The sequence below is a fragment of the Chaetura pelagica genome, unplaced genomic scaffold (assembly GCF_000747805.2).
Source record: "Chaetura pelagica isolate M959 unplaced genomic scaffold, ChaPel_1.0 scaffold144, whole genome shotgun sequence".
Classification (NCBI taxonomy): Eukaryota; Metazoa; Chordata; class Aves; order Apodiformes; family Apodidae; genus Chaetura; species Chaetura pelagica.
Genome location: NW_009952978.1, coordinates 140,419 through 163,266, shown reverse-complemented (window position 1 = coordinate 163,266; position 22,848 = coordinate 140,419). Strand labels below are relative to the sequence as shown.

The following is a 22,848-nucleotide window of genomic DNA, read 5'->3' as shown; positions in this document are numbered from 1 at the left end:
AACACAGGAGGTCTCAATTACTTCTTTTCCTCAGTCTTCTCTAGCAAGTGCTCCAGCCTCAACACAAAGGCCACAATAGGTGAAAGCAGGGACTGGGAGAGTGAATTACTCCCCACTGTAGGAGTAGAGCAGGTTCATGAGCATCTAAAGAATCTGAAGGTGCATAAATCTATGGGACCTGATGGAATTCACCCACGGGTCCTGAGGGAGCTGGTGGATGCAATTGCTAAGCCTCTGTCCATCGTATTTGAGAGGTCATTCCCATCTGGTGAGGTTCTTGCTGATTGGAAAAAAGGGAACATAGCCCCTGTTTTTAAAAGAGAGGAAACAGAAAGACCCAGTGAACTACAGGCTAGTCAGTTTCACCTCTATACCTGTCAAGATCATGGAGCGGATCCTCCTGGAAAGCCTGCTAAGGCACATAGAAAATAAAGAGGTGGTTGGTGACATCCGACATGGCTTCAAGAAGGGCAAGTCATGCCTGACCAATCTGATGACCTTCTACAACAAGGCTACAGAGACGGTGAATGGTGGCAGAGCAACTGGCGTCATCTAACCTAAGGCCTTTCAGTACCTAAAGGGAGCCTACAGGAAAGATGGAGAGAAACTTTTCATCACAGAGTGTAGCAATAGGCAAAGGATAACAGTTGTAAACCGAAGAGGATAGATTTAGATTAGATATTAGGAAGAAATCCTTCACCATGAGGGTGGTAATGCACTAGAATAGGTTGCCTAGGGAAGTTGTGGTATTCCCCTCTCTGAGGTGTTCGAGGCCAGGTTGGATGAGGCCTTGTGCAGCTGGTCAAGCATGAGATGTCCCTGATCATAGCAGGGCATTGGACCTAGATGGTCTTTAATTTCCCTTCCAGCCTTAACCATTCAATGATTCTTTGATTCTATTAAAAAAAACCAAAACAAAACCAAGCAAAACCCCCAACAGACTAACATCAGGATACTTGTAATACTTTGTAATAATTTTTTTCTAATTGAAGACTGAGGTAAGATAAAAATTAAAACAACTTATTATTTTCAAAATATCTTTTAGCCATAGTTTGGAACCATGCTATTTGGAACCATGTATTTAGCAGATAACTGGCACATGATGTTCTTATTTTTCCTCTTTAACAAAAGTATGCTTGTGTTCTGGATTAGTGTTCTTCTTTCAGTTTTAGCTTATGATTATTATTAGCCTGCTGCCTTAGTTTTAAATTATATACAATTTTCAGATGTCATAAACTTACAAGCATATTAGCAAAGAATATGTGGTAAAGGCTTAATCAGCTCAGTTTTTCTGGTTCAAGCAGACATTTTGATGAATCCAAAAATTACCTTTTACAGATTAAATATTATAAATACTTTTCTAATTTTAGCAAATGTTTTGTTATAAGATTAGTTTCCTCTAAGAAAGCACTGTTCTAAATCTTGCTTTTATAAGTGTTGCAGCATATAAAGTAATTACATTTTCACTTTGATGTGGACAGTTACTGTCCACTTTCTATCATAAATTCTGAAAAAGAGGGAAGATGTAAAATTTAATGCTAAAAGATTGAAATTATACTCTAAATTACTTTCACATCTACTGAAGTTCTTTCAAGAATCACCAATTTCATCTAAGCTTTTTACCTTGTGAACACTTAGGAAGTTTAGTTAGTATGGACAAGGACTCAATACAAACAAAGACCAGGTAAATTACTTGCATTTTAGAGATATTGATATCTTTCTCAAAAAGGAAAGAGGCAAGAAAAATTACAACTGAAATACTTGCAAGCAGAGCAACCATCAGAGGATACACAGAAAGTCCTGAGTGCCAGTTATGTTGCAGGTGTTCATTTATTATAACTAATGTCTAGTCATGTTCATAGAAAACTAAAATCAAACATGCTAAGAATTATTACTAGGCACATTCACACAATTCCTTCATACAAAATATTTTGTATCAAAATTATTATAAGCCTGATGCTTAAAGTTCTTTTTTATGTTCCAAACCAGAGCTCATTCAGACTTATGTAATCTACAGACTTGTCTTAAAATACAATTCTATGAACAAGATAATAGATACAAGATCAGCTCTTTCACTTCCAAAAATCTCACTTATTTCCTTGAAAATAGGTGACCTATGCCACTTTAATTTTTTTACCTGCTACTTTTTTTTGTTTGGTTGGTTTGGTTTTTTTCCTTCCCTTTGTTGATAACCTCTGCTTATCCTTGTTTATGAAAAAAATAATAAATTATTTGAGAGTTTGAAGGAGTGAATATGCAAAAGCCCTGAATTATTCATTGGGCAGTTGTGTGAACTGCTGGACTTCCTACAATCCTAATTTAATACCCTACTAAGATGTATTGAATTAATTAAAAGACATTTTTAAAAAACCTGTGAATATTAATGGATATTGTTTATTTTTCCTGTGGTCAATATCAACAACAAAGCCTTTTATTACTTTCCAAGGTCTATCACATACACACCTATATATACATACACTTGCTGCAGTCAGAATGTTACCTAACTTCTAAAGTGAAAACCTGATAAATAATTGGTTAATGTGTGTCACTCTGTTCCAAAATATTTTCAGTTGTGACCACAAAAAGGTGAATTTTCTTGTTTTTCATGTCATGCAATATTTTATATTTCAGGTATATTCCTTCAGACTTAACTATTAAACAATTGCAGGCAAATATCCCTTGCAGTCAACCACTGTAAATCCAGAAGAGAGCAATAATTAAAAAAAATAAATCTTCAATTTTCTGCTCTTAGAATGAACAGTGTTTTTAGTGGATGTTACCTATTGTAACTGAATGGAGCTGGCATACTAAACACTACTGTTTCTAGAATAGGAAGCAATCGTTATTTAGAATAAGAAATAGCTCTCAGTTATGGTCAGTATAATTGCTATGTTCTTAGTTATTTTTTTGTTGTTTGTTTTTGTTTTGTGTGTGTGTGTGTTTGTTTAGTTTGGTTTGGTTTTAATTCTATTACTTTTAGAAGAATAAAAAGAAATGTCTTGTGATGCTGCTTTGCTGTGAAATATCTTGTTGAGGAAATCCTACCAGTTGCAAAACTTGGCAGTGAAAAATCAGCATGTATATCTGTCGCAAGCTGATGCCAACACAGAAGCTACCGGCTGTCAGAATGCTTCAGCAAATTCCCCCTCCCCCCCCAGTTTGGATGGGTTTTTAAATGAAGCCGAGTGCACGTGTGGAGTTCACCTCTCACAGAGGAACGGCCGCTGCGGGACCATATTTTAGAGCAGAGATTAGAATACCACCCTCAGCAAGCCCACAAATTGTTACTGAGGCCAGTGTTTAGTTTACAGATTAAGCGGTTTATTAAGGGTTAACACAAACTGAGCGATGACGTTTAGGAAAAATGTAAAAATGGCAAATGGCCACCAAGGATGTATCAGGGAGTAATGTAAAGGTACTGTGTCCTTCAGGGAAGTAATGCAAAAGTAGTGTTCCCTTAAGATGTTCTCTCCTAGAGAGGCTGGTGGATCAAAGCAGTGGGAGGGAAGAGGGCAAGCCTGATGTGTGTGCAAGAATGGGGAGAGGAAGAATTGCATGGAGTCGTTACCCTCCTGCGGCAAGGCAGTTCCCCCTGGCAGCTGGCTTGTGGGGTGAGGTGGGGTGCAGCCCCCAATACAGTTGCCGGCAGGTTCTTCCCCAGTTGTAGCGGTAGAGGCAGTGGCGGCAGTGAGTGCCACCCCTCTCTGCAGGCAGCTGCTGCTTCTCTCCTTGGCAGGCAGCTGCTCCCCGGCAAGCGGCAGCAAAACTGGGGGGAGCTCTGGCTCCAGAAGACCCAGTGCTGCAGGGGTCAGACCTCGGCGCGCCCACTGTTACAGCTCAGGCTGGATCCCCAGGGCGGGCAGGTCAGCAGGCCCGGCAGAGCCCCGGGACCAGGCTCCGCAGCAGGGCGAGTCCGATGAGCAGCAGGGAGGTGTCCCACGCAAGAACCGTCCGAGCAGGCCCCTCTCACCTGCCAAACCCGTCATCTTTTATACCCCAGTGACCCCAGTCAGTGTCGCTGCTGCAATGCATGAACATACTGGTGTCGAGGGCTAGTTGGCATCCGTGAGCACCAAGTTGGGGTGGTAACTAACAGGGGCAATGCATAACTTGTTGCTCATCCATCCTGCCTTGTATCACACCTGATGTTTTGCCTTCATTTGTCCTTGAGCAGCAACCCTGTTTTTGGTCCCTTAGCTGGGTATAATCAGCAGAAGGCCTTCGCTGACTTAACAGGCATTTTGTTTAGACTTATGTGGGGAAGAACCATTTCCCACAAAATTAATCACTGGTTTATCAATCTATACTGAACTGCAGCTAGTTGAATGCTAATAAGCAACAGTAACATGTCTTACGCTTTATTTTTGTTCTCAAAACAACAGAAATAGTGGGAAGATAAAGGAAAATTCTCCAAACTTTTTAGTAATCTTCCTGATTTTAGCATCTTCCTGAGTGAACTTGAAGATTTCCTTTATGTCATTATACTTCTTTCTCATAATTTTGCATTCCTTGATAAATATAAGTGACATGTAAATGTACGTAAGACAGTGGAAGTAATCCTTGTTGTTGTTTTTGTGGTGTTTTGTTTTGTTTTTCTTTTTAGGTGTTTGCCTAATTACTGTGAACATGGTGGTGAATGCTCACAGTCTTGGAACAGCTTCTACTGTAACTGTTCCTATACTGGTTACAAGGGAAGTACTTGCCACTATTGTAAGTCTAAGATGTTTTCTGACTGTTCTTTTATTTCAGATTGAATTTTTTTTCTGCAAAAATAGGCATTTATATTAATCATTCATATTATAAGATTTTTCAGTCACATAGGTATTTGTAAGCTGATTCAGGAAATGCCTTGAGAATTCAAAAAATAGGTAGCAGCAAAAGACCCCTTGAAAGTCCTAATAGGTATCTATTTCAGTTTCATACTTTTCATATTTTTCATAATTTACATAAAATGTTCAGTAGTAATATCTTCCATCTGTATAATTAGATTTTTGGAATCAGCAAATCATTTAGAAATCTATTTATTTATTTCATCTTTATTTACCAAAAGATGTTCTCGGAAGCAGAATAAATCACTACTTTGGCCTTTATTGTATACTTCTAATGACTAGAACTCTTTATGAAACTTCAGACTTTCATAAAGTATTTTTAAAAATTCTGAGGATTCCTCTGATGATTAGAAAAATAATTCTGTCCTTATAAAGTGTCCTTATAAAATCTATACAGTCCTTGCTGGCAGATTTAATTAAAAGGTGTCTACAAACATGTTTTTTTTTTTGATAAATTACTATATTTATAAGACTGCTGGTTAAATCTAGCCTGTACAAAGTCAGCAACAGTGATGGCTTCTCCTTTAATGCCTTAATTGTAAAAACACAGTGACATAAATAACAATTTTAAGAAAATGTTCATAAAAACAAAGGATGCCAATAGTACAGGTGTTTTAGAATACCACAGTGTATAATATAAAAATATGCTAAGCCCAAAGTGAAGATGAAAGTGATTTGATGAATTATAATTTTAAAAGAAAATATATTGAATCAACAGGTGATGTTAATGGGGACAGATGGACAGCAAAACTGGGGGGAGCTCTGGCTCCAGAAGACCCAGTGCTGCAGGGGTCAGACCTCGGCGCGCCCACTGTTACAGCTCAGGCTGGATCCCCAGGGCGGGCAGGTCAGCAGGCCCGGCAGAGCCCCGGGACCAGGCTCCGCAGCAGGGCGAGTCCGATGAGCAGCAGGGAGGTGTCCCACGCAAGAACCGTCCGAGCAGGCCCCTCTCACCTGTCAAACCCGTCATCTTTTATACCCCAGTGACCCCAGTCAGTGTCGCTGCTGCAATGCATGAACATACTGGTGTCGAGGGCTAGTTGGCATCCGTGAGCACCAAGTTGGGGTGGTAACTAACAGGGGCAATGCATAACTTGTTGCTCATCCATCCTGCCTTGTATCACACCTGATGTTTTGCCTTCATTTGTCCTTGAGCAGCAACCCTGTTTTTGGTCCCTTAGCTGGGTATAATCAGCAGAAGGCCTTCGCTGACTTAACAGGCATTTTGTTTAGACTTATGTGGGGAAGAACCATTTCCCACAAAATTAATCACTGGTTTATCAATCTATACTGAACTGCAGCTAGTTGAATGCTAATAAGCAACAGTAACATGTCTTACGCTTTATTTTTGTTCTCAAAACAACAGAAATAGTGGGAAGATAAAGGAAAATTCTCCAAACTTTTTAGTAATCTTCCTGATTTTAGCATCTTCCTGAGTGAACTTGAAGATTTCCTTTATGTCATTATACTTCTTTCTCATAATTTTGCATTCCTTGATAAATATAAGTGACATGTAAATGTACGTAAGACAGTGGAAGTAATCCTTGTTGTTGTTTTTGTGGTGTTTTGTTTTGTTTTTCTTTTTAGGTGTTTGCCTAATTACTGTGAACATGGTGGTGAATGCTCACAGTCTTGGAACAGCTTCTACTGTAACTGTTCCTATACTGGTTACAAGGGAAGTACTTGCCACTATTGTAAGTCTAAGATGTTTTCTGACTGTTCTTTTATTTCAGATTGAATTTTTTTTCTGCAAAAATAGGCATTTATATTAATCATTCATATTATAAGATTTTTCAGTCACATAGGTATTTGTAAGCTGATTCAGGAAATGCCTTGAGAATTCAAAAAATAGGTAGCAGCAAAAGACCCCTTGAAAGTCCTAATAGGTATCTATTTCAGTTTCATACTTTTCATATTTTTCATAATTTACATAAAATGTTCAGTAGTAATATCTTCCATCTGTATAATTAGATTTTTGGAATCAGCAAATCATTTAGAAATCTATTTATTTATTTCATCTTTATTTACCAAAAGATGTTCTCGGAAGCAGAATAAATCACTACTTTGGCCTTTATTGTATACTTCTAATGACTAGAACTCTTTATGAAACTTCAGACTTTCATAAAGTATTTTTAAAAATTCTGAGGATTCCTCTGATGATTAGAAAAATAATTCTGTCCTTATAAAGTGTCCTTATAAAATCTATACAGTCCTTGCTGGCAGATTTAATTAAAAGGTGTCTACAAACATGTTTTTTTTTTTGATAAATTACTATATTTATAAGACTGCTGGTTAAATCTAGCCTGTACAAAGTCAGCAACAGTGATGGCTTCTCCTTTAATGCCTTAATTGTAAAAACACAGTGACATAAATAACAATTTTAAGAAAATGTTCATAAAAACAAAGGATGCCAATAGTACAGGTGTTTTAGAATACCACAGTGTATAATATAAAAATATGCTAAGCCCAAAGTGAAGATGAAAGTGATTTGATGAATTATAATTTTAAAAGAAAATATATTGAATCAACAGGTGATGTTAATGGGGACAGATGGAGGACATGGCTTCCTAATTATTAGAACAGTCCATGACAAATGTAATATGTGTTATGGAATTTTCACTGATTTTCAAAAATACCTATAAAAGCCTTCTGGGATGTTTGTTTATGATTAATAAAATGTTGTATCTCTGGATAGAAAATGGAAGATTTGTAGTACTTGGGTTTAGTGATTTTCAAACTTATTCCTAATCAAGAACGTGGGATAATTTTTAGCTATGTTATCATATTTCTGTGTAATATCAAAGAAAAAAAAAAAAAAAGCCTCTTGGTTCTCAAAGCAACATTTTGTTTGTTAAATATCTAGGATAAATTTACTAATTTCAGAATACTTGTGAATTTGTGCCAGATTCATAAAATAATTGGTGAAAAATGTAATTTTTTTTTATCAAGGTAAAATTTAACTGAGCATATTTACTGTAAGAAGCCATAAAATTCCATTTAAAATGTACATAAATTTTACATTCTGAATATTCTGTAACATAAGAAATCTGAATAATTTATTGTCTTTTTGATTAGTGTTGCCATATAACATCAGTAACCATCAGGCAAAGAATACTGAGATTACACTCTTCCAGAAACCAATGTTCCTTAAAAACAACACTGCTTTTGGATTACTGTGCTAGTACTTAATAGGTTTCTTTTTAAATTAAACTGAACTTACATAGATAAAAATTTTCTAGTCTGTTAATAATTGTTATGGAGTTATTTTGTTATTTGTGTAGGGTTCTCACCTTGTTTTTTTCAGAATCTGACTGCTTTCTCTTTTTGGCAAGGTGTTTTCAAGTTTCTATAATAACTGATAGAACACAGAGTCTAACATTGAAAAGAAAGACCAGAAAAGTATGACTGTTCGTTAGCATTGTAATGGTTAAAGGAAAAGTTAAGATCATGCTGTTGTAGCAGTGGCATTGTCATCAGTGGTTCTCACCTTTTTAAATGCAGAGGAGGACTTCTAAGGCCTTTTCCCCAGGTTTTTTATCATAAAGATGCCATCACAGACTTTTCTTGAGATCTTGGCTGATGTAAGGTATACATGATAAGGGACCAAGGAGCTGTCATTTTGTCTCTGCTTATGTAGCACTTTTACTATGGTCTCTGACAAGTCATTTGGGCTTCTCTTTAAAAAGGGAAGAAAATCAAAAGTGTGAAAGCAAAAAAATGCCAGGAGGCAATCAGAACACCTAGAAACACTTCTTCCTTTCATCATATGTAATAAAAACAAAACAACAACAATCAATCTGATTTGATTGAGGTATTAGTGTTTCCTCAAAATCTGGCTACCAGCATCTTATCTAAGTAATGGTCTTGGCATTCACATAACTTGGCAGTTTATACAACCATTTACTCACCCACATTTCATTGTTTTGTCTCAAATTTACAGCTTGAAATATGGAAAAAAATGTTTGAAAAATGTCCCTTGTGATCTCCACAGCAAATAAAACCGAAGGCTCTTTACAAATTCAAATAAAAGAGTAGTTCTGATTGTGTGGTTTCTTCTCTAGTCTCCAGCATGAACTCACACTTTTTTTTATTCATTGAAAAGCTTCATGGGTTTGTTTTTTTTGTTGTTATTGTTTTTAATTCCCTGAATAAAATGTGAAATTATGCCATTATATTTGTGATGGAATGTATTCCTTTACAGCGATCTATGAGCAATCGTGTGAAGCCTATAAGCACAAAGGGAGCACTTCAGGCTTTTACAATATTGATTCAGATGGAAGTGGACCCTTGGGACCGTTTCTTGTATACTGTAATATGACAGGTGAGGTGATAAAGTTCCTTAAATCACAGCTGGGTCTGTATGAATGCTCATTATATTGAAACATGACTTACCAAGTATGAAGCCTCTGTAGCTTATGAATTTAATGTGAACATGTACAACAAAATGGAAGTGACTTCTTAGCTCAGAATATTGGGCAAAGAATTGCAGAAATTAGAATAATTACAGGATTCAGGCTGTGAAGCTAACATTGCATTCTTGTTGCGCTTTGCATAAATGGGACATGTTCCATATGGAGACAATGTCATACCAGTTATTTTTGGGAAGCAACTTTATTTTCATTGAAGTTACAGACTCTTGAGGATATTTAAGGAAATGAGAAATAAGTTATGTTTTATGAGAAAATTACTGATTTTTTCCAGTAGCACTCTGAAAAATTGTAGTTCAGAACTGGCACTTGTTATGAGAAATACAGAAGTTAAACTTCATTTATCACATTGTAAGTAGATCTTCTGGAGGATGCAAATGAAAATGGGACTCTCACAGCCTCACTTTCATGCACTCTGCCTCCTCTTCTGCATCTAGTTCTTTGAATGACTGATTATAACACTGCAAATTTTAGATAACAGATTTAGTCATAAGTCTGCTTTTTAACAAACCAATTGATACAATCTCGGTATGCCTGTTGGTACATGTCTTTTCAGTGAAGCTTATGCTTAAATAGCTTTTTGAAATTAATTATTGATTTATTTGTGGCTGTTTCCTTTTCTTTTTACTTAGCCTGTATTTATTTTAATTACTTTCTAATAAAAAATATGGAAGCACTTCCTTGTTGCATGTGACAAAAAAATATCTTACACTGTTACAGCTATTTAAAAGGCTACAGGAGTAAGCTAAAGTTGAATTTGGTTTAGTATTGAGAACTTAATTTAAAAATCTTATCATAAGCTTTTGATGTTGATTTGTAAACCATTTATGGTCACATCTATTTATTGAGAAACTGACAGGACTCTGTTTGCCAACGGCATTAGCTGATTTTCACAGTAATTTAAATGATGCTTATAATGCATGTTGAAATAATAAAATTCTCATAATTTAAATCAGTCTGTGCAATTCAACTAGTCCCACTACGTCGGCCCCTGACTTTGGCTTCTACAGTGAACTGTGCTAATTCACATTGGGCAAACCAGATTGACACAGGTCATTAAAAAAGAAATATCCTAGTGTCCTATGAGACTAAAAAAGAACAAATAATCATGGCAGAAATATGAACATTTTTTTAAGTGTTTGTAACCCTCCAAGGTACAGTGTAGTGTCTGATTTATCCTTGTGTGTCCATGAACAGCTGTTACTGTTTTTCTATGTCACTACTTACTCACCACACTAAGCAAACCTCATTGATCAGTTCTTCATCATGAAGTGCAGCCTGAATCTTCCATTTTGTTCCCAGTTTCCTCATAGCTAGTATTCCCTTTTCCCACCAGAGGCAGGTAAGACAGATACCTAAATTTCTTACAGGACTGCTTTGTCCATGACATTCATGGGGCTTTATTTTCCGGAAACTGGGAGGAAGGTGCCTTTCCCCAGTTTTATTCTTGGAGGTCAATTTCAGAGTGAAAAGCCCACAGTCCATATTTCCAGTTAAGATGATGAAACTTGGCAGTGACTTGCTTTTCTTCTTCTTTGCAAATTTTGGACTGACCTGTTTGCCTTTAACTTAGTGTTCTTCATAGCCATTATATATATTTGTTTCTGTGTATATGTGCATGTAGAAAAAGAAATATAAATTTGATGTATTTCCAGCTGTCTGCTTTTTGATGACATGAACATGGACTTAATCAAATTGTTTAATATGACCAAAAACTGGCAAACAATGTTAAAAATGTTGCATAAATAGACATATTTTATTATAATATTTTAATAAGTGTATCAGCATGATATTTCTTTTATATTTTCTCATAAATATTTGTCTTTTAAGTGGCCATGAATTCTTTCCTCTCTATAACAACAATGTCAGGCATGTGTGGCCATTAGGAAGCTGATGAAATCAAATGCAGGTCTGTTAAATAGAAATACTAGAAATACTAGTATTACAATGTCAGAAACTTTATCATCAATACAACAAGTCAGGAAAAAAAATATTCTCATATCTACTCGAATTACATTATCTATTAAGGTATAACACAGTGAACATTAATCTAAATTTGATTTGACTGGAAGTTTTCTCACCCCTGCCTTGAGGTAAATTTTAATCATGGGTGTCAGATTGTCACAAGCTTTGCAAATGGAATTTGAAACAGAAAAATCTCATTGCTTCCCTTTTCATAGGGGAGAGGACTTGTCAAAAGTACAAAACAACAGAAATACATGAGATTTATTAGCCCCCACATTTAGGCCTCTTTATTTATTAAATAATGTGGAGGGAGTAATCTCTGTACTCCCAAGCAGACTGCCTTACATTACATTTCCTTCTATGCAAACTATAGGACAGAGAGATCAATGCATTCTTGTGCTCTGGTGCCAGCCAGTTTAATCCTTGTGTGTTTTTGCATTGTATTCAGTTTTTACAACTGAAAATGCTTTCCATTATTGGTGTAAAAAGTTAACAGACTTTTGATGAAAGAATATTTGTGAAGCATCAATATAACTGGAAAGTTATTGAACTGCTTTGTTACTGAGTGCAAGCAACATTCAAGTTGAAGAAAGCTTGTTTCACAGCAGACTGCACATCTTTGCACATACCTTTTATAAATGTGCAATATATTGTTTATTATTCATCCATTTGAATGATATGTAATTATATGCAAGTAATTCCTGCTTTTTTATTACAAGCATTCCCACAGAGTATATTTTTCTAAAAATAATGTTTGGAGTATCGAATATTTACTAGTGATTCATAAGGAAAAATGCTGCAGACAGTTTGGTTGCTTCTGGAATAAATATTCTGGCAATATATTGCATGGTCCACTTTACATGAATCATAAGGCCTGTCTATCCAATCTATTTAAGTACATAGCTGCCTTACTCAGCAGTATCGGAGATAAAAGTTGATTTAAGAGCAGTATGTTTTTTTAGGGAAATGCATATCTCACTTCTGACCTAGTACTTAATTGTCTTACAGTTACAAATGAGCATACCATGTTCATTGCCATAAGTTACTATTACACCAGGTATTTGAAAGCAACTTCCTATTTAACTTTGAAAGCTTAGTCCCTGACTAAATACAGGTTTGGAATAGTACTTCAAATAATGACTGCTGTTTGATTTTACATGTCTGGAATAACTCACCTTCATGTAATCTGAGTTTACAAGTAAAGACTGTATTTGTAAGTTACTTTTGCTTCTTTCTGTAATGTTGGCCATTTTCTGACACAGAGTATATTCATTCAGATTACAGTGATATATGTAGCATAGCTAGAAACTAGGGTAGAGTTTCATGTTATTTTATGAACAATTTAAGTTTGAGCAACACAACACTTGTAAGTATTATTTCTTTTTATGGTTAATTGCAATTTACCAAGTAAACTATTTTATTTCAGAGAAAATTATTTGAGTGTCATCACTTACTGTTTCCTTATTTACAAGCTGAATACCTGTTACAGCCATGGTTTTATTTATAAACAGAAATAGTGATTAATTATTTTAAATTTTGCTCAGTTCTTTATATCTCTGTTTCATATGCCCAAGAGCACTTTTTGTGATCAAAGGAGTCACCTTGAGGTTTGGTTGATTTCATTATACATTCTCTTTCTAATACCAATTTATGCAACCACTTTTCATTCTTTATTACTTTTCACATATGTTTTGAAAGATACAACATGGACAATTATACAGCATAACAACACCAACTTAACCAGAGTCAAAAGTGCTAATCGGGAGAAACCCTATACTGTGTTTTTCAAGTACTCTGCAAGCTTACACCAGCTTCAAGCTACAATTAACCAAGCAGAACACTGTGAACAAGAGTTTATTTACCACTGCAAAAAGTCAAGGCTTTTAGATAAGATAGGTAAGTAAAACTGACAAATCTTAATATGTTGCATAGTGCACCTTGTTTTACTGGCTCCTAAAAGTATTTATTTGTATCAAGATTATGGCATTTTGCTACTTTGGAGTTTGAACTACTTCAGGTATCTAGTACTCAGATTCTGTATGTTGCTACGAGATACTTGAACCAGAAAAACACAACTCAGTTTATAATTATCTAGTTGCGCAGAATTAACTGCTTTCAAATTTAATTTCTCTCATAAGCCTTTTAAATTAGCAGTTATTATTATTAACACAGCCCCTGTTGGTCTGCCTTCGAGGGATTTTTAAATTTTAATGAAGAATTTACTGAGAAAATACCTCCTTGAAAGAACACAGACTGGTTAACAGCAGAGATTTATCACTCATTGCTTTCGAAAGCGTAATGTGTGTGTTGTGAGGGCTTAACAAAAAGCGTCAATAATATCAGATTTCCATTGTCCAATAAAATAATTTTTAGAAAAAAAAAATAGTTAAAATGTGGATTCTTGACAACAGTATAATTTTAAGAGGAAAATTAATGCAGTTTCCCTGATACACTTTAAAAAAAGAAAGAAATCATGTAGTGTATTAATTCTTAACTGTCATTGACACAGATCTGCTATTATAAGACTTTACCATGAAAATCCAACCTAAATATTCCAAAGTAAAAAATTTCATTGTTTTCCTGTCTTTTTTAAAGCTAAGGTAGTTTGATGGGTCCACCAGGTAATCTGAAACTGCTGATCTCTCAGTATTCTTTCCTAGTAAGCAGAAAGGAGGCCTCTGAGTGAAACAGTCTCTGTTTCTGTCTAAACTCTTTCCTAATGAATTATTTTTCCTTAATTATGTCATGGATATCACTGGACTTCTTAGGCTACAATTCATTCTTGGCAGAGTATGTACTTGAAAACATCTCTGCAACATACTGCTTAGGATATCTTAACTGAGTTTCTCTTTTATCTGTGGGCTCAAAACTGAAGTTTTGAATTATGGTTAGGTGTTCAAAAGCTGCTGTAACACCATCAGAGAGCTTAAAAATTGTGCTAAGTATTTCACATATTTTGGCTATTAAGTCTTACATAGACTATGTGAATACCAAAACCCAACAATAAATTCCACCTTCTGAGCTCAACAGTTTCAGCAGAATGATGAAGCTGGAAAACATGAAAAAAATCAGGTCAGAGAAGAAGAGGGGGAAAGGCTTAGGCAAGAAGGACTTCATACTTTTACTTTGGCAATCCAACAAGATTGCACAGAAATACAGGTTTTTCTAGAAAACTAGGAGTGCAATCAGTCAATTGTACTCAGTCCTCTGAAATTCAGGGTTTTGAATGCTAGGAGTAAAAACGCATGGGAAAAATCTCTGTGAGTTCTACAGAAAACCATTCTTTATTTAAAGACTACCACAGACTGCACCAAATGAAACTTGCCATTCCACTGAGTTAAGAGAAACCTGGGGTCGAGTGATGGTCAATCTTGGCTTCCACAGTGAGTCCACTTAAAGGTTTTGTGATATAGAGATGAAGTAACAACACTTATTAAAGAGACTTAGAGTTTACATTTTGCTTTCTGAAGGCTGCCAAAGTCACATTTTTATGACTCTTTAGAGGATGTATTACCTTTACCTTATACCTTTTATCATTCTTCATTAAACTACCTCCTTAATATAAAATTCAGATTTTTAGAAGGAATAAAGTGTGTTGGGTTTTTTCCAAAATGTATGTGGCAGTACCTTTTTTCAGAGAACTCATTGATCAGTATGCATAGAGTATCCACTGAAATAGAGATTGTTTTCTGTGTCTGAACTGCATCAGCTGCAAAGCATAGGAGTTTACACAGTTTTAGTATCATAGAATCACAAATGACTGAGAGACTGAGGTTGGAAGGGAGCCCTACAGATCATCAATATCCCTGTTCAAGCAGGGACCTTGTGACCATATCCAGAAGGGTTTTGAATGTCTGCAAGGATGGAGACTCCACAATCTCCCTGGGCAACCTATGCCAGTGTTCAATCACCCTCACAGTGAAAAAGTGTTTCCTGATGTTCAGGAAGAATGTCTCATGCTTCAGTTTGTGCCTGCTGCCTCTTTTACTGTCATTGGGCACCACTGACAAAAAGCCTGTCTCAGTAGTTTTTATACTCTCCCTTCATGTACTTATATTCTTCAGTAGGAAGTTTTGTTGGGTTTGTTTGTTTGTTTGTTTTTTGGGGTTGTTTTTAGTTTTTTAGTTTGTGGTTGTTTGTTGTTTTTTTTAAAATAAATTTTAAAAAAGGGGGGGGATTAGGGATCATTTGGGATCTTCTCTTGTTTTCATGTCTTTTTCTATAAGATGTATCTTTCAATTGAAAGGTATGGAGAGAAGACAGAACATAGTACTTGTTCTCTCTGAAGAGCAGTAATTTCAAATTTAAAACTATTACTGAAAATCTAGTTCTAGGTTTTTTTAGTGTTTTGGAAATATACTTCTCACCTATTTTAATGTGAAATGTATAATTTCCAGCTTGCTCCAGCAGATATACATACTAACTTCTAGTATACCAGTGTGACATAGTACCATAAACTTTAGAAGTATATTGTGGTAATTAGTATTGTAATTGTGAATTATAGTCAAAGTTTGTAGGATGCTCTGCCTATTTAGAAGAGCTCAGAAAGCTAAATAAGAATTCTTTTTAGAATGCAAATGTTTTTAAAAATTGTCAGAAGTTTAGGAAAATAAAGCTACATAATTTTAAATTTTGGACTTGACTTAATTATTGTTCCATAAATTCATCAACTGGAGCTTGTCTCCATGAAGCTTCCCAGTTTAAGATCACCTTTATGCCTTTGTCAATATTTATGCATGTTTCTTTGAATGATTTTATAGTCGGGCTTAAGAAGCAAACAAAAAAAGCAATCACTCACATGTATCTAAAAGCTAAAGTATACCTGACATTGAAACAAAATTCAAATAATGTTTATTAAAATTTTTGTTCTGTTTATTATTAGCCCAATGAAATATCAGAACTTGAAATGCAAAGAGGTATGTTATCAGATTACAGTACAATTTAATCCCTCCCCAGTCTGCTATTTATAATGTCTACCAGCTGTGTCTGACAAGTACAAAATGTGATAATAGCCACATGTAATATTTTTTAAAGATGCAGTCCATGTAGTAATTATCAACTGATTTTATTTTTTAAATACATTATACTCAATCAGCTGGGATAATATTTACAAACGGTATCATTAAATATGTCACCTGTCAATACATTTATGTGATCATTATGAAGAAATCTCTAGGTATTTTAATGAATAGATTAATTTTGTTTAGGCAATACTCTCTGCCAAAGCAGGGATAACTGTCTGGGCTAGTATGAACTTGCAGCATTTCAGCAAATACAATGTCCTTGAATAGCTGTATGAACAAATAACTGATCAGCTTTTAAGCAAGCCCCAGTGTGCCAAAAGAAAGACTCAGAGTATTAATTCCTGACTATAACATTAACCTAAAGCATGCCATTGAAACAGCAGAAATGCTATGCTTTTTACAGTCTTAGTTGTTGGAAGCTTTTAAAAGTGTTGTCTGATAAATTATTTATAAGCTGCCTTCAGGTTTTCTTCCTTCTTTGATGACTTGTAAACACAAATACTGATATTGAACATTGATGCCATTATGCAGGCTTGACTCTTCCAAAAACTTCTCTCACTGGTTTTTGGCCTGCTGGGACTTCAGTTGTGTGGTAATGAGTGCAGTTAGTATGCTTGCTCTCTGAGAGATTGACAGTGTAACAGAGGCCTTATCTATCAGTGAGGCTTAATAGGCGATGACAGTTTTAAGTAAAGTTAAGATTAGGATAAATTCCAGCTTTTTCCTGGGGGCCTGCTGCTGAACACATGGAACTCCAACAACAGTGAAGAAAAGTGCATCTGCAAAAAACTCTATAATTTAACACTACTTGATTTCTTCTCATGCCTTGACTTTACTGTGTTGCATCTGTCACCCTTCTTCCTTCTCATCCAAGATGATTTATCTTTATGGTGAATGTATTTTAGCTATTATCTCTTCTGTATATATTGCTGTGCTTGCTTGGCTGCATTTTAGAGCTTAATCTGCAGTATTGTAACTCAGTACTGTAACATTAAGAAAACATCCATTCTTACAATTTTGCTGCAAAAGATGCTACCTGGATGCAGCACGCAGAGATGTAGTAGTCCTGGGAAACCTCACTTCTGGTCACCAGGTACATCAACTTTCTTATAGGAAGACAGCTAACATAATTTTTGCTGTCTCTGAGTATATAAATTCTGAATCTGCTGCCTGTAACTTAACAGCTGTCCTTGGGCATTTCTGATTTCATTATTTATCTGCTTAACATTCATCACCGATCTGGGTAGTAGTACACTATAGTACTCCTGGGGAGGGATGAGACCACTTCTGCATAGCTTTACTGTCAGACTTCTCATTCCATTGCTGGCAGTTCCGTGATCTGAAATAGATCTTTCCTTGGGAATATAAAGTACCTTAATTTTTAGGACAATGGTTTCTCCTTTTTCATAGAACATTTAAAAATGAATTACATAAACGAACTGCTTAAGCTAAATTTTTCTAATATCATGGCTGGTTGAGCTTAGGACTGTGAGTTCCCATTTCCACTAGTGCAAGAAAAACCTGTAACAATAATTTAATACCTTATAATTAAGTATTAAAATGAATAATTAATTTTCAAAGTAAAATAAGTAATTTTTTTCCCAGTTGTTTAAATTTTTTTAGATTTGAGGGGTGATTTTTCTCTGCTTACCCCTTTGGAAACTCATTTGGATTAGAAAGATTTGGCACTGATTTTCTCTAACCTGCCTTCTAGATGGGATGCCATTGAGCTGGTGGATTGGAAGAACCAATGAAACACAGACCTACTGGGGTGGTTCCTTGCCTGCTGTACATAAATGTGCTTGTGGATTCGAGGGTAGCTGCATTGATTCCCAGCATTACTGCAACTGTGATGCGGACAGAGATGAATGGTGACTTTCTACAGTTGCTTATGCACATTATTTTATTCCAGAAAATAAATAAAGAAAATGCACATTTAGATTACCAAGGCTGTTGTACAATTAAATTACCATAGTGTCAACTACTTCTTTGATATAGAACACATTTGCTCAAAAATTATAACTGCATCCATTATTCTTGCTAATTCTTTTACTCTGAATTCTGGGGAGAATTTAATTTTATACAGATATGTCTAGTTTTGTAGCATATTGCATGTTACATATGAAGACACTAGCTCTGATCTTTAGTACAACTTCATTTATTAGTTTAGAACACTGACTAATTAAAGTTAAAATAAAAGGTTCTGGGGAAATACTGATTTTTAGAATAGTTTTTAGAAACACTTTTACATTTAGATTAGTTACTCCCTGCTTTTTTGTCATTTACAAATTATATACTTAAAACTGGACACCCTGCTATCAGCAAAACAAAAAAAGTGGAATCCCATTCTAAGGTGATGGAAGGATTTCTAAAATATAGAGCTTCCACTTGTACTTAAATTCCTCTTATGTTGTTTATTATCCCATTCAAATAACTAACGTAAGAGTTGAGTTCCACTTAAAATATCAGATCTGAGCCTGACTTTTCACTTAGTAAGATCAGAAACAACTTTCTCAACAATAACTCCAGTGCAGTGTAAGACTTTATAAAGCAGACAAGGACTTTTCAAATTAAAAAATTTCTATTGAAGAGCTTCTACACTTTTTGAATTCTAAGCATATTTACCTTCTATAAATCCAATTCAGTGAGTAACGTAATATATACATGGTAATAAATGGTAATAAATAATCTGTTTTTTGAAAATAGAAAAAAAGTAAGGAAGATACTTAGGAACACCTTCATGTGTACAAAATGAAGCAATACGTTATTTTTTCCTCCAGCTAGATAGTAATCCCTTTAAAGGAATAACTAGAGAATTTGATTGAAAAATGCTTATACTCTCATCATGACCAGGGGATCCAGTAGGTAAAGAAAATACAACAAAGAGTTAGTCTAGGAACAGTTCTTCACAATCTTCAAAAATTTCTGTAGGAAAAGAATTTGCATCTGTAGTAAAATTCACAAACTGCTAAGTGCTGTGCTCATTCAAAGGAAGAGATCAAACAAATGCACCAAACATAGGGAGTTTCCCTATTATATTGCTGTACAAAAACTACAAACGATTTTATTTTTTTTCCAACAACAAAATAAATTTTAAAATATAAAAACACTTTGAGACAGGATTTTGAGTACTTACTAGTATATGAAAAGCCTTCTTGCAAAGTTTTGTCAATCATTTTATCTATGCTCACATATATAGCTTAATTTGCAATGGTAACATACTTGAAAATAAAGTAGCTACCACTTTGAGTGAATTGCCTATGTTGATGAGTGTGTAAAATTGAAAATATAATTACTACTGTTCTATTTTTCTGCATACATTAAATTTTTACATACTAATTTTCATTTTAAGTTCAGGCTTAAACTACTAACTCTCAATGTTACGGAGGCTATATTTACATTTATTTTGGTACTTGTGCATATTTCCTTAGAGACTATTTGTTTAATCAGTTGACTCAGTACTGTTGGTAGGGAGGAAAAACTAGATAGAATCTGTGCTTTTTTGAGATGACTTCTGAGCACAGAAAGATAGAGTTACATGTGGTACAGTTTTGAAAATATTATTTTGATATTTTATTTTCATAATGAAATCTATGGTGTTTCCTAGTTTGGACATAGATTCAGCTCTGAAACTCCTTGTTTGACTAACCAAAATTATAGAATCATAGAACTGTTAATGTTGGAAAAGATGTCTAAGATCAGCAAGTCCAATCTGCCACAGCCAGACCCCCAGTAAACCATGCCTTTTAAATACCTCCAGAGATGATGATTCAGTCACTTCCCTGGGCAGCTGGTTCCAGTGCCCATCGATCATTTTGGTGAAGAAATTTTTTCCCACACCCAATTTAAAACTCCCCCTGCACAACTTGAGACAATTTCCTCTTTTTCTGTTGCTTGTTACTAGGAAGAAGAGCCTGAAACCTAACTAGCTACAAGCTCCTTTCAGGTAGTTATAGAGAGTGATGAGGTCTCCCATCAATCTCCTTTTCTCCAGACTAAGCAACCCCAGTTCCCTCAGCCACTCCTGTTAGGATCTGTGCTGTAAACCCTGCTCCAGTTTTGTTGCCCTTCTTCAGACATGCTCCAGTGCCTCAATCTTTCCAAATTTGTGAATAATTCTACATTTTTTAATCAGAAAGTCTACCACCCCTCAAAAGTGAAGATTTAAGTGCTCTGAAACACCAATGCATGCAGTATGGGCAATAAGCAGGAGAAACTGGAGATCTGCTTTACATCACAGGGCTTTAATAGAATTGCAGTTACTGAGACATGGTGGGACAGCTCCCATGACTGGAATGTTGTCATGGATGGCTATGTACTATTTAGGAAAGATAGACCAACAATATGAGGCAATGGAGTTGCTCATCATGTGCAAGAGCCACTGGAATGCATTGAGGTCTACCCAGGAGAGGGAGGAAGAACATGTTGAAAGCTTGTGGGTAAGAATTAAGGTATATGGAAATGTGAGCAAAACTGTTGTGCATGCCTACTATAGACCACTAAACCAGGAAGAAGATGTTGATGAGGCCTTCTACAGTCAGCTGGAAGTAGCCCCTTGACCTCATGCCATAATGCTTATGAGTGACTTCAGTCACCCTGATATTTGTCGGAATGCCTACACAGCTCGGCATACTCAATCCAGAAGGCTCTTGCTGGTAGCTTCCTGATGAAGGTAGTGGAAGAGCCAGTGAGGAGAGGTGCAATGCTGGACATTGCAGTAACAAATAAAGAAGGTCTAGTTGGGGATGTTAAGGCTGGGGGCAGTGTGGTGACAGTGATCATGACATGGTAGAGTTTAATATTTTACAAGGGAGAAGCAGGGCAATAAGTAGGGTTGCAACCCTGCACTTCCCAAGGGCTAACTTTATACTCTTCAAAGATCTACTTGCAGGAATCCCAGGGGCTAAGACTCTAGAAGGTAGGGGGGCCCAAGAGAGCTGGTTTATTTTCAGATACCACTTCATTCAAGCTCAAGATAGGTGCATTCCTTTAAGTAAAAAATTGGGTAAAGGAGAAAGGAGACCTGCATGGATGAACAACGAGCTTCTGAAACAGGCCATATGGAAGATAGAAATTCACAGTCTGTGGAAGAAGAGTTCACTTGGGTGAACTACAGAATGTTGTCAGGGTATGTAGGAGGGCAACAAGGAGGTCCAAAGTCCTCTTAGAGCTAAACCTGTCTAAGGAATTAAAAGAGAACAAGAAGGGCTTCTTCAAATACACCACTGCTTCAAGGAAGAATAGGGAAAATGTGGGCCCACCACTGAATGAGGTGGGAGCCCAGGTAAGAGGGTGCAGAGATGACAATGTTACTGAATGCCACCTTTGCTTCAGTCTTTACTCCTAAGACCAGCCTTCATGAATTCTGGACTCTGGATTTAAGAGAAAAAGCCTGGAGACCAGACTCCACTGGTCAATGAGGGGTAGGTTAGAGATGATAGAATCATAGAATCATAGGGGTTGGAAGAGACCTCTGAAGATTATGAAGTCCAAAGCCCCTGCCAAAGCAGGAACACCTACAGCAGATCACACAGGAACACATCCAGATGGGTCTTGAAGGTCTTCAGAGAACAAAACTCCACAACATCTCTGGGCAGCCTGTTTCAGTTCTCCATCACCCTTACAGTAAAGAAGTTTTTCCTCATGATAAGGTGGAACTTCCTGTTTTTTAACTTGGTGCTGCTTCCCCTTGTCCTATCACAGAGAACCACTGAAAAGAGACTGGCCAATTATTGACATCCACCTAGGGCTGCAGCTGATGCTGCAAGAGCAGGGGCCCCAGCATGTTGGATAGCTAGGTCAAAGCAGCCTGGCAAAAAATAACACAGATCTTAGCCAGCCTTATCAGGATGTTGTAAATAATACTTGTCAGTGAAAAAAACATGGCTGGAATGCTGACTTGTATGTGTGAATGTACTGCCTTCATTCAGATATCTGGGTAAAGACAGCCCAGTGGCTGGGGACCCTGTTCTTTGTCAGAGGGACCCTCCTCAGCAACCCCCAGATTCCTCATTAAAAGCAGGTGCCTCCCTGACAGCTGGCAGTTCCAGAGCCTAACAGGAGTTAAGACCAGAAATTGGTCTTGGTGCCATCCAGTCTGACCTAACCAAGATGGGCTCATCAGAGGTTCTTTTGCCATCTCTAGAGAGCTTATGGGTAATATAACAGGCCCTAGCAGCAGCAGTTTCCCACTCTCCCTCCTCATGCTAATAAGCACAAAAAAGCCCCTGAAATTAGAAACTAATTTTGGAAAACGTTGTATGACTAACAGTTTGGAGCTTTCATTACATTGGCTGAGAATTTTCCAACAATGCAGCTTTTCAAAGCACTTATTTGATTAAGACTTTGTGTCACAGGAGGCATAAAACTTATTTTTTATGAATTTTTTATAAAATACAGTCAGGATTCTTTGGAAAGCTATTTATTCTCCTGCAGTCCCACCTCTTGTGGTTCTTTGAAGACAAAAACATAATGAATTTCAGAAGCATACCTGTTGACAATTGCCCCCTGAATTGCTCGACTGTGACTCTAAATGTATTGATTTGTAAATTTCATAAACTTGTGAAATCAGAGTCTGGATTCTTGAGAAAACCCTGCAGTTCA

The 22,848-nt window shown here is 36.2% G+C and overlaps 1 protein-coding gene across 1 annotated transcript in view; it reads left to right on the top strand.

The window, feature by feature from the left end:
- Positions 1-22,848, top strand: part of CNTNAP4 (contactin associated protein-like 4) — a 179,892-nt gene that overhangs the window by 115,835 nt on the left and 41,209 nt on the right. The window contains exons 11-14 of the mRNA XM_009996385.1: positions 4,604-4,710; positions 9,031-9,150; positions 12,920-13,117; positions 17,960-18,116. Of these exons, the coding sequence (XP_009994687.1) occupies positions 4,604-4,710; positions 9,031-9,150; positions 12,920-13,117; positions 17,960-18,116 (582 nt within the window). The remainder of the gene's footprint in view (positions 1-4,603; positions 4,711-9,030; positions 9,151-12,919; positions 13,118-17,959; positions 18,117-22,848) is intronic.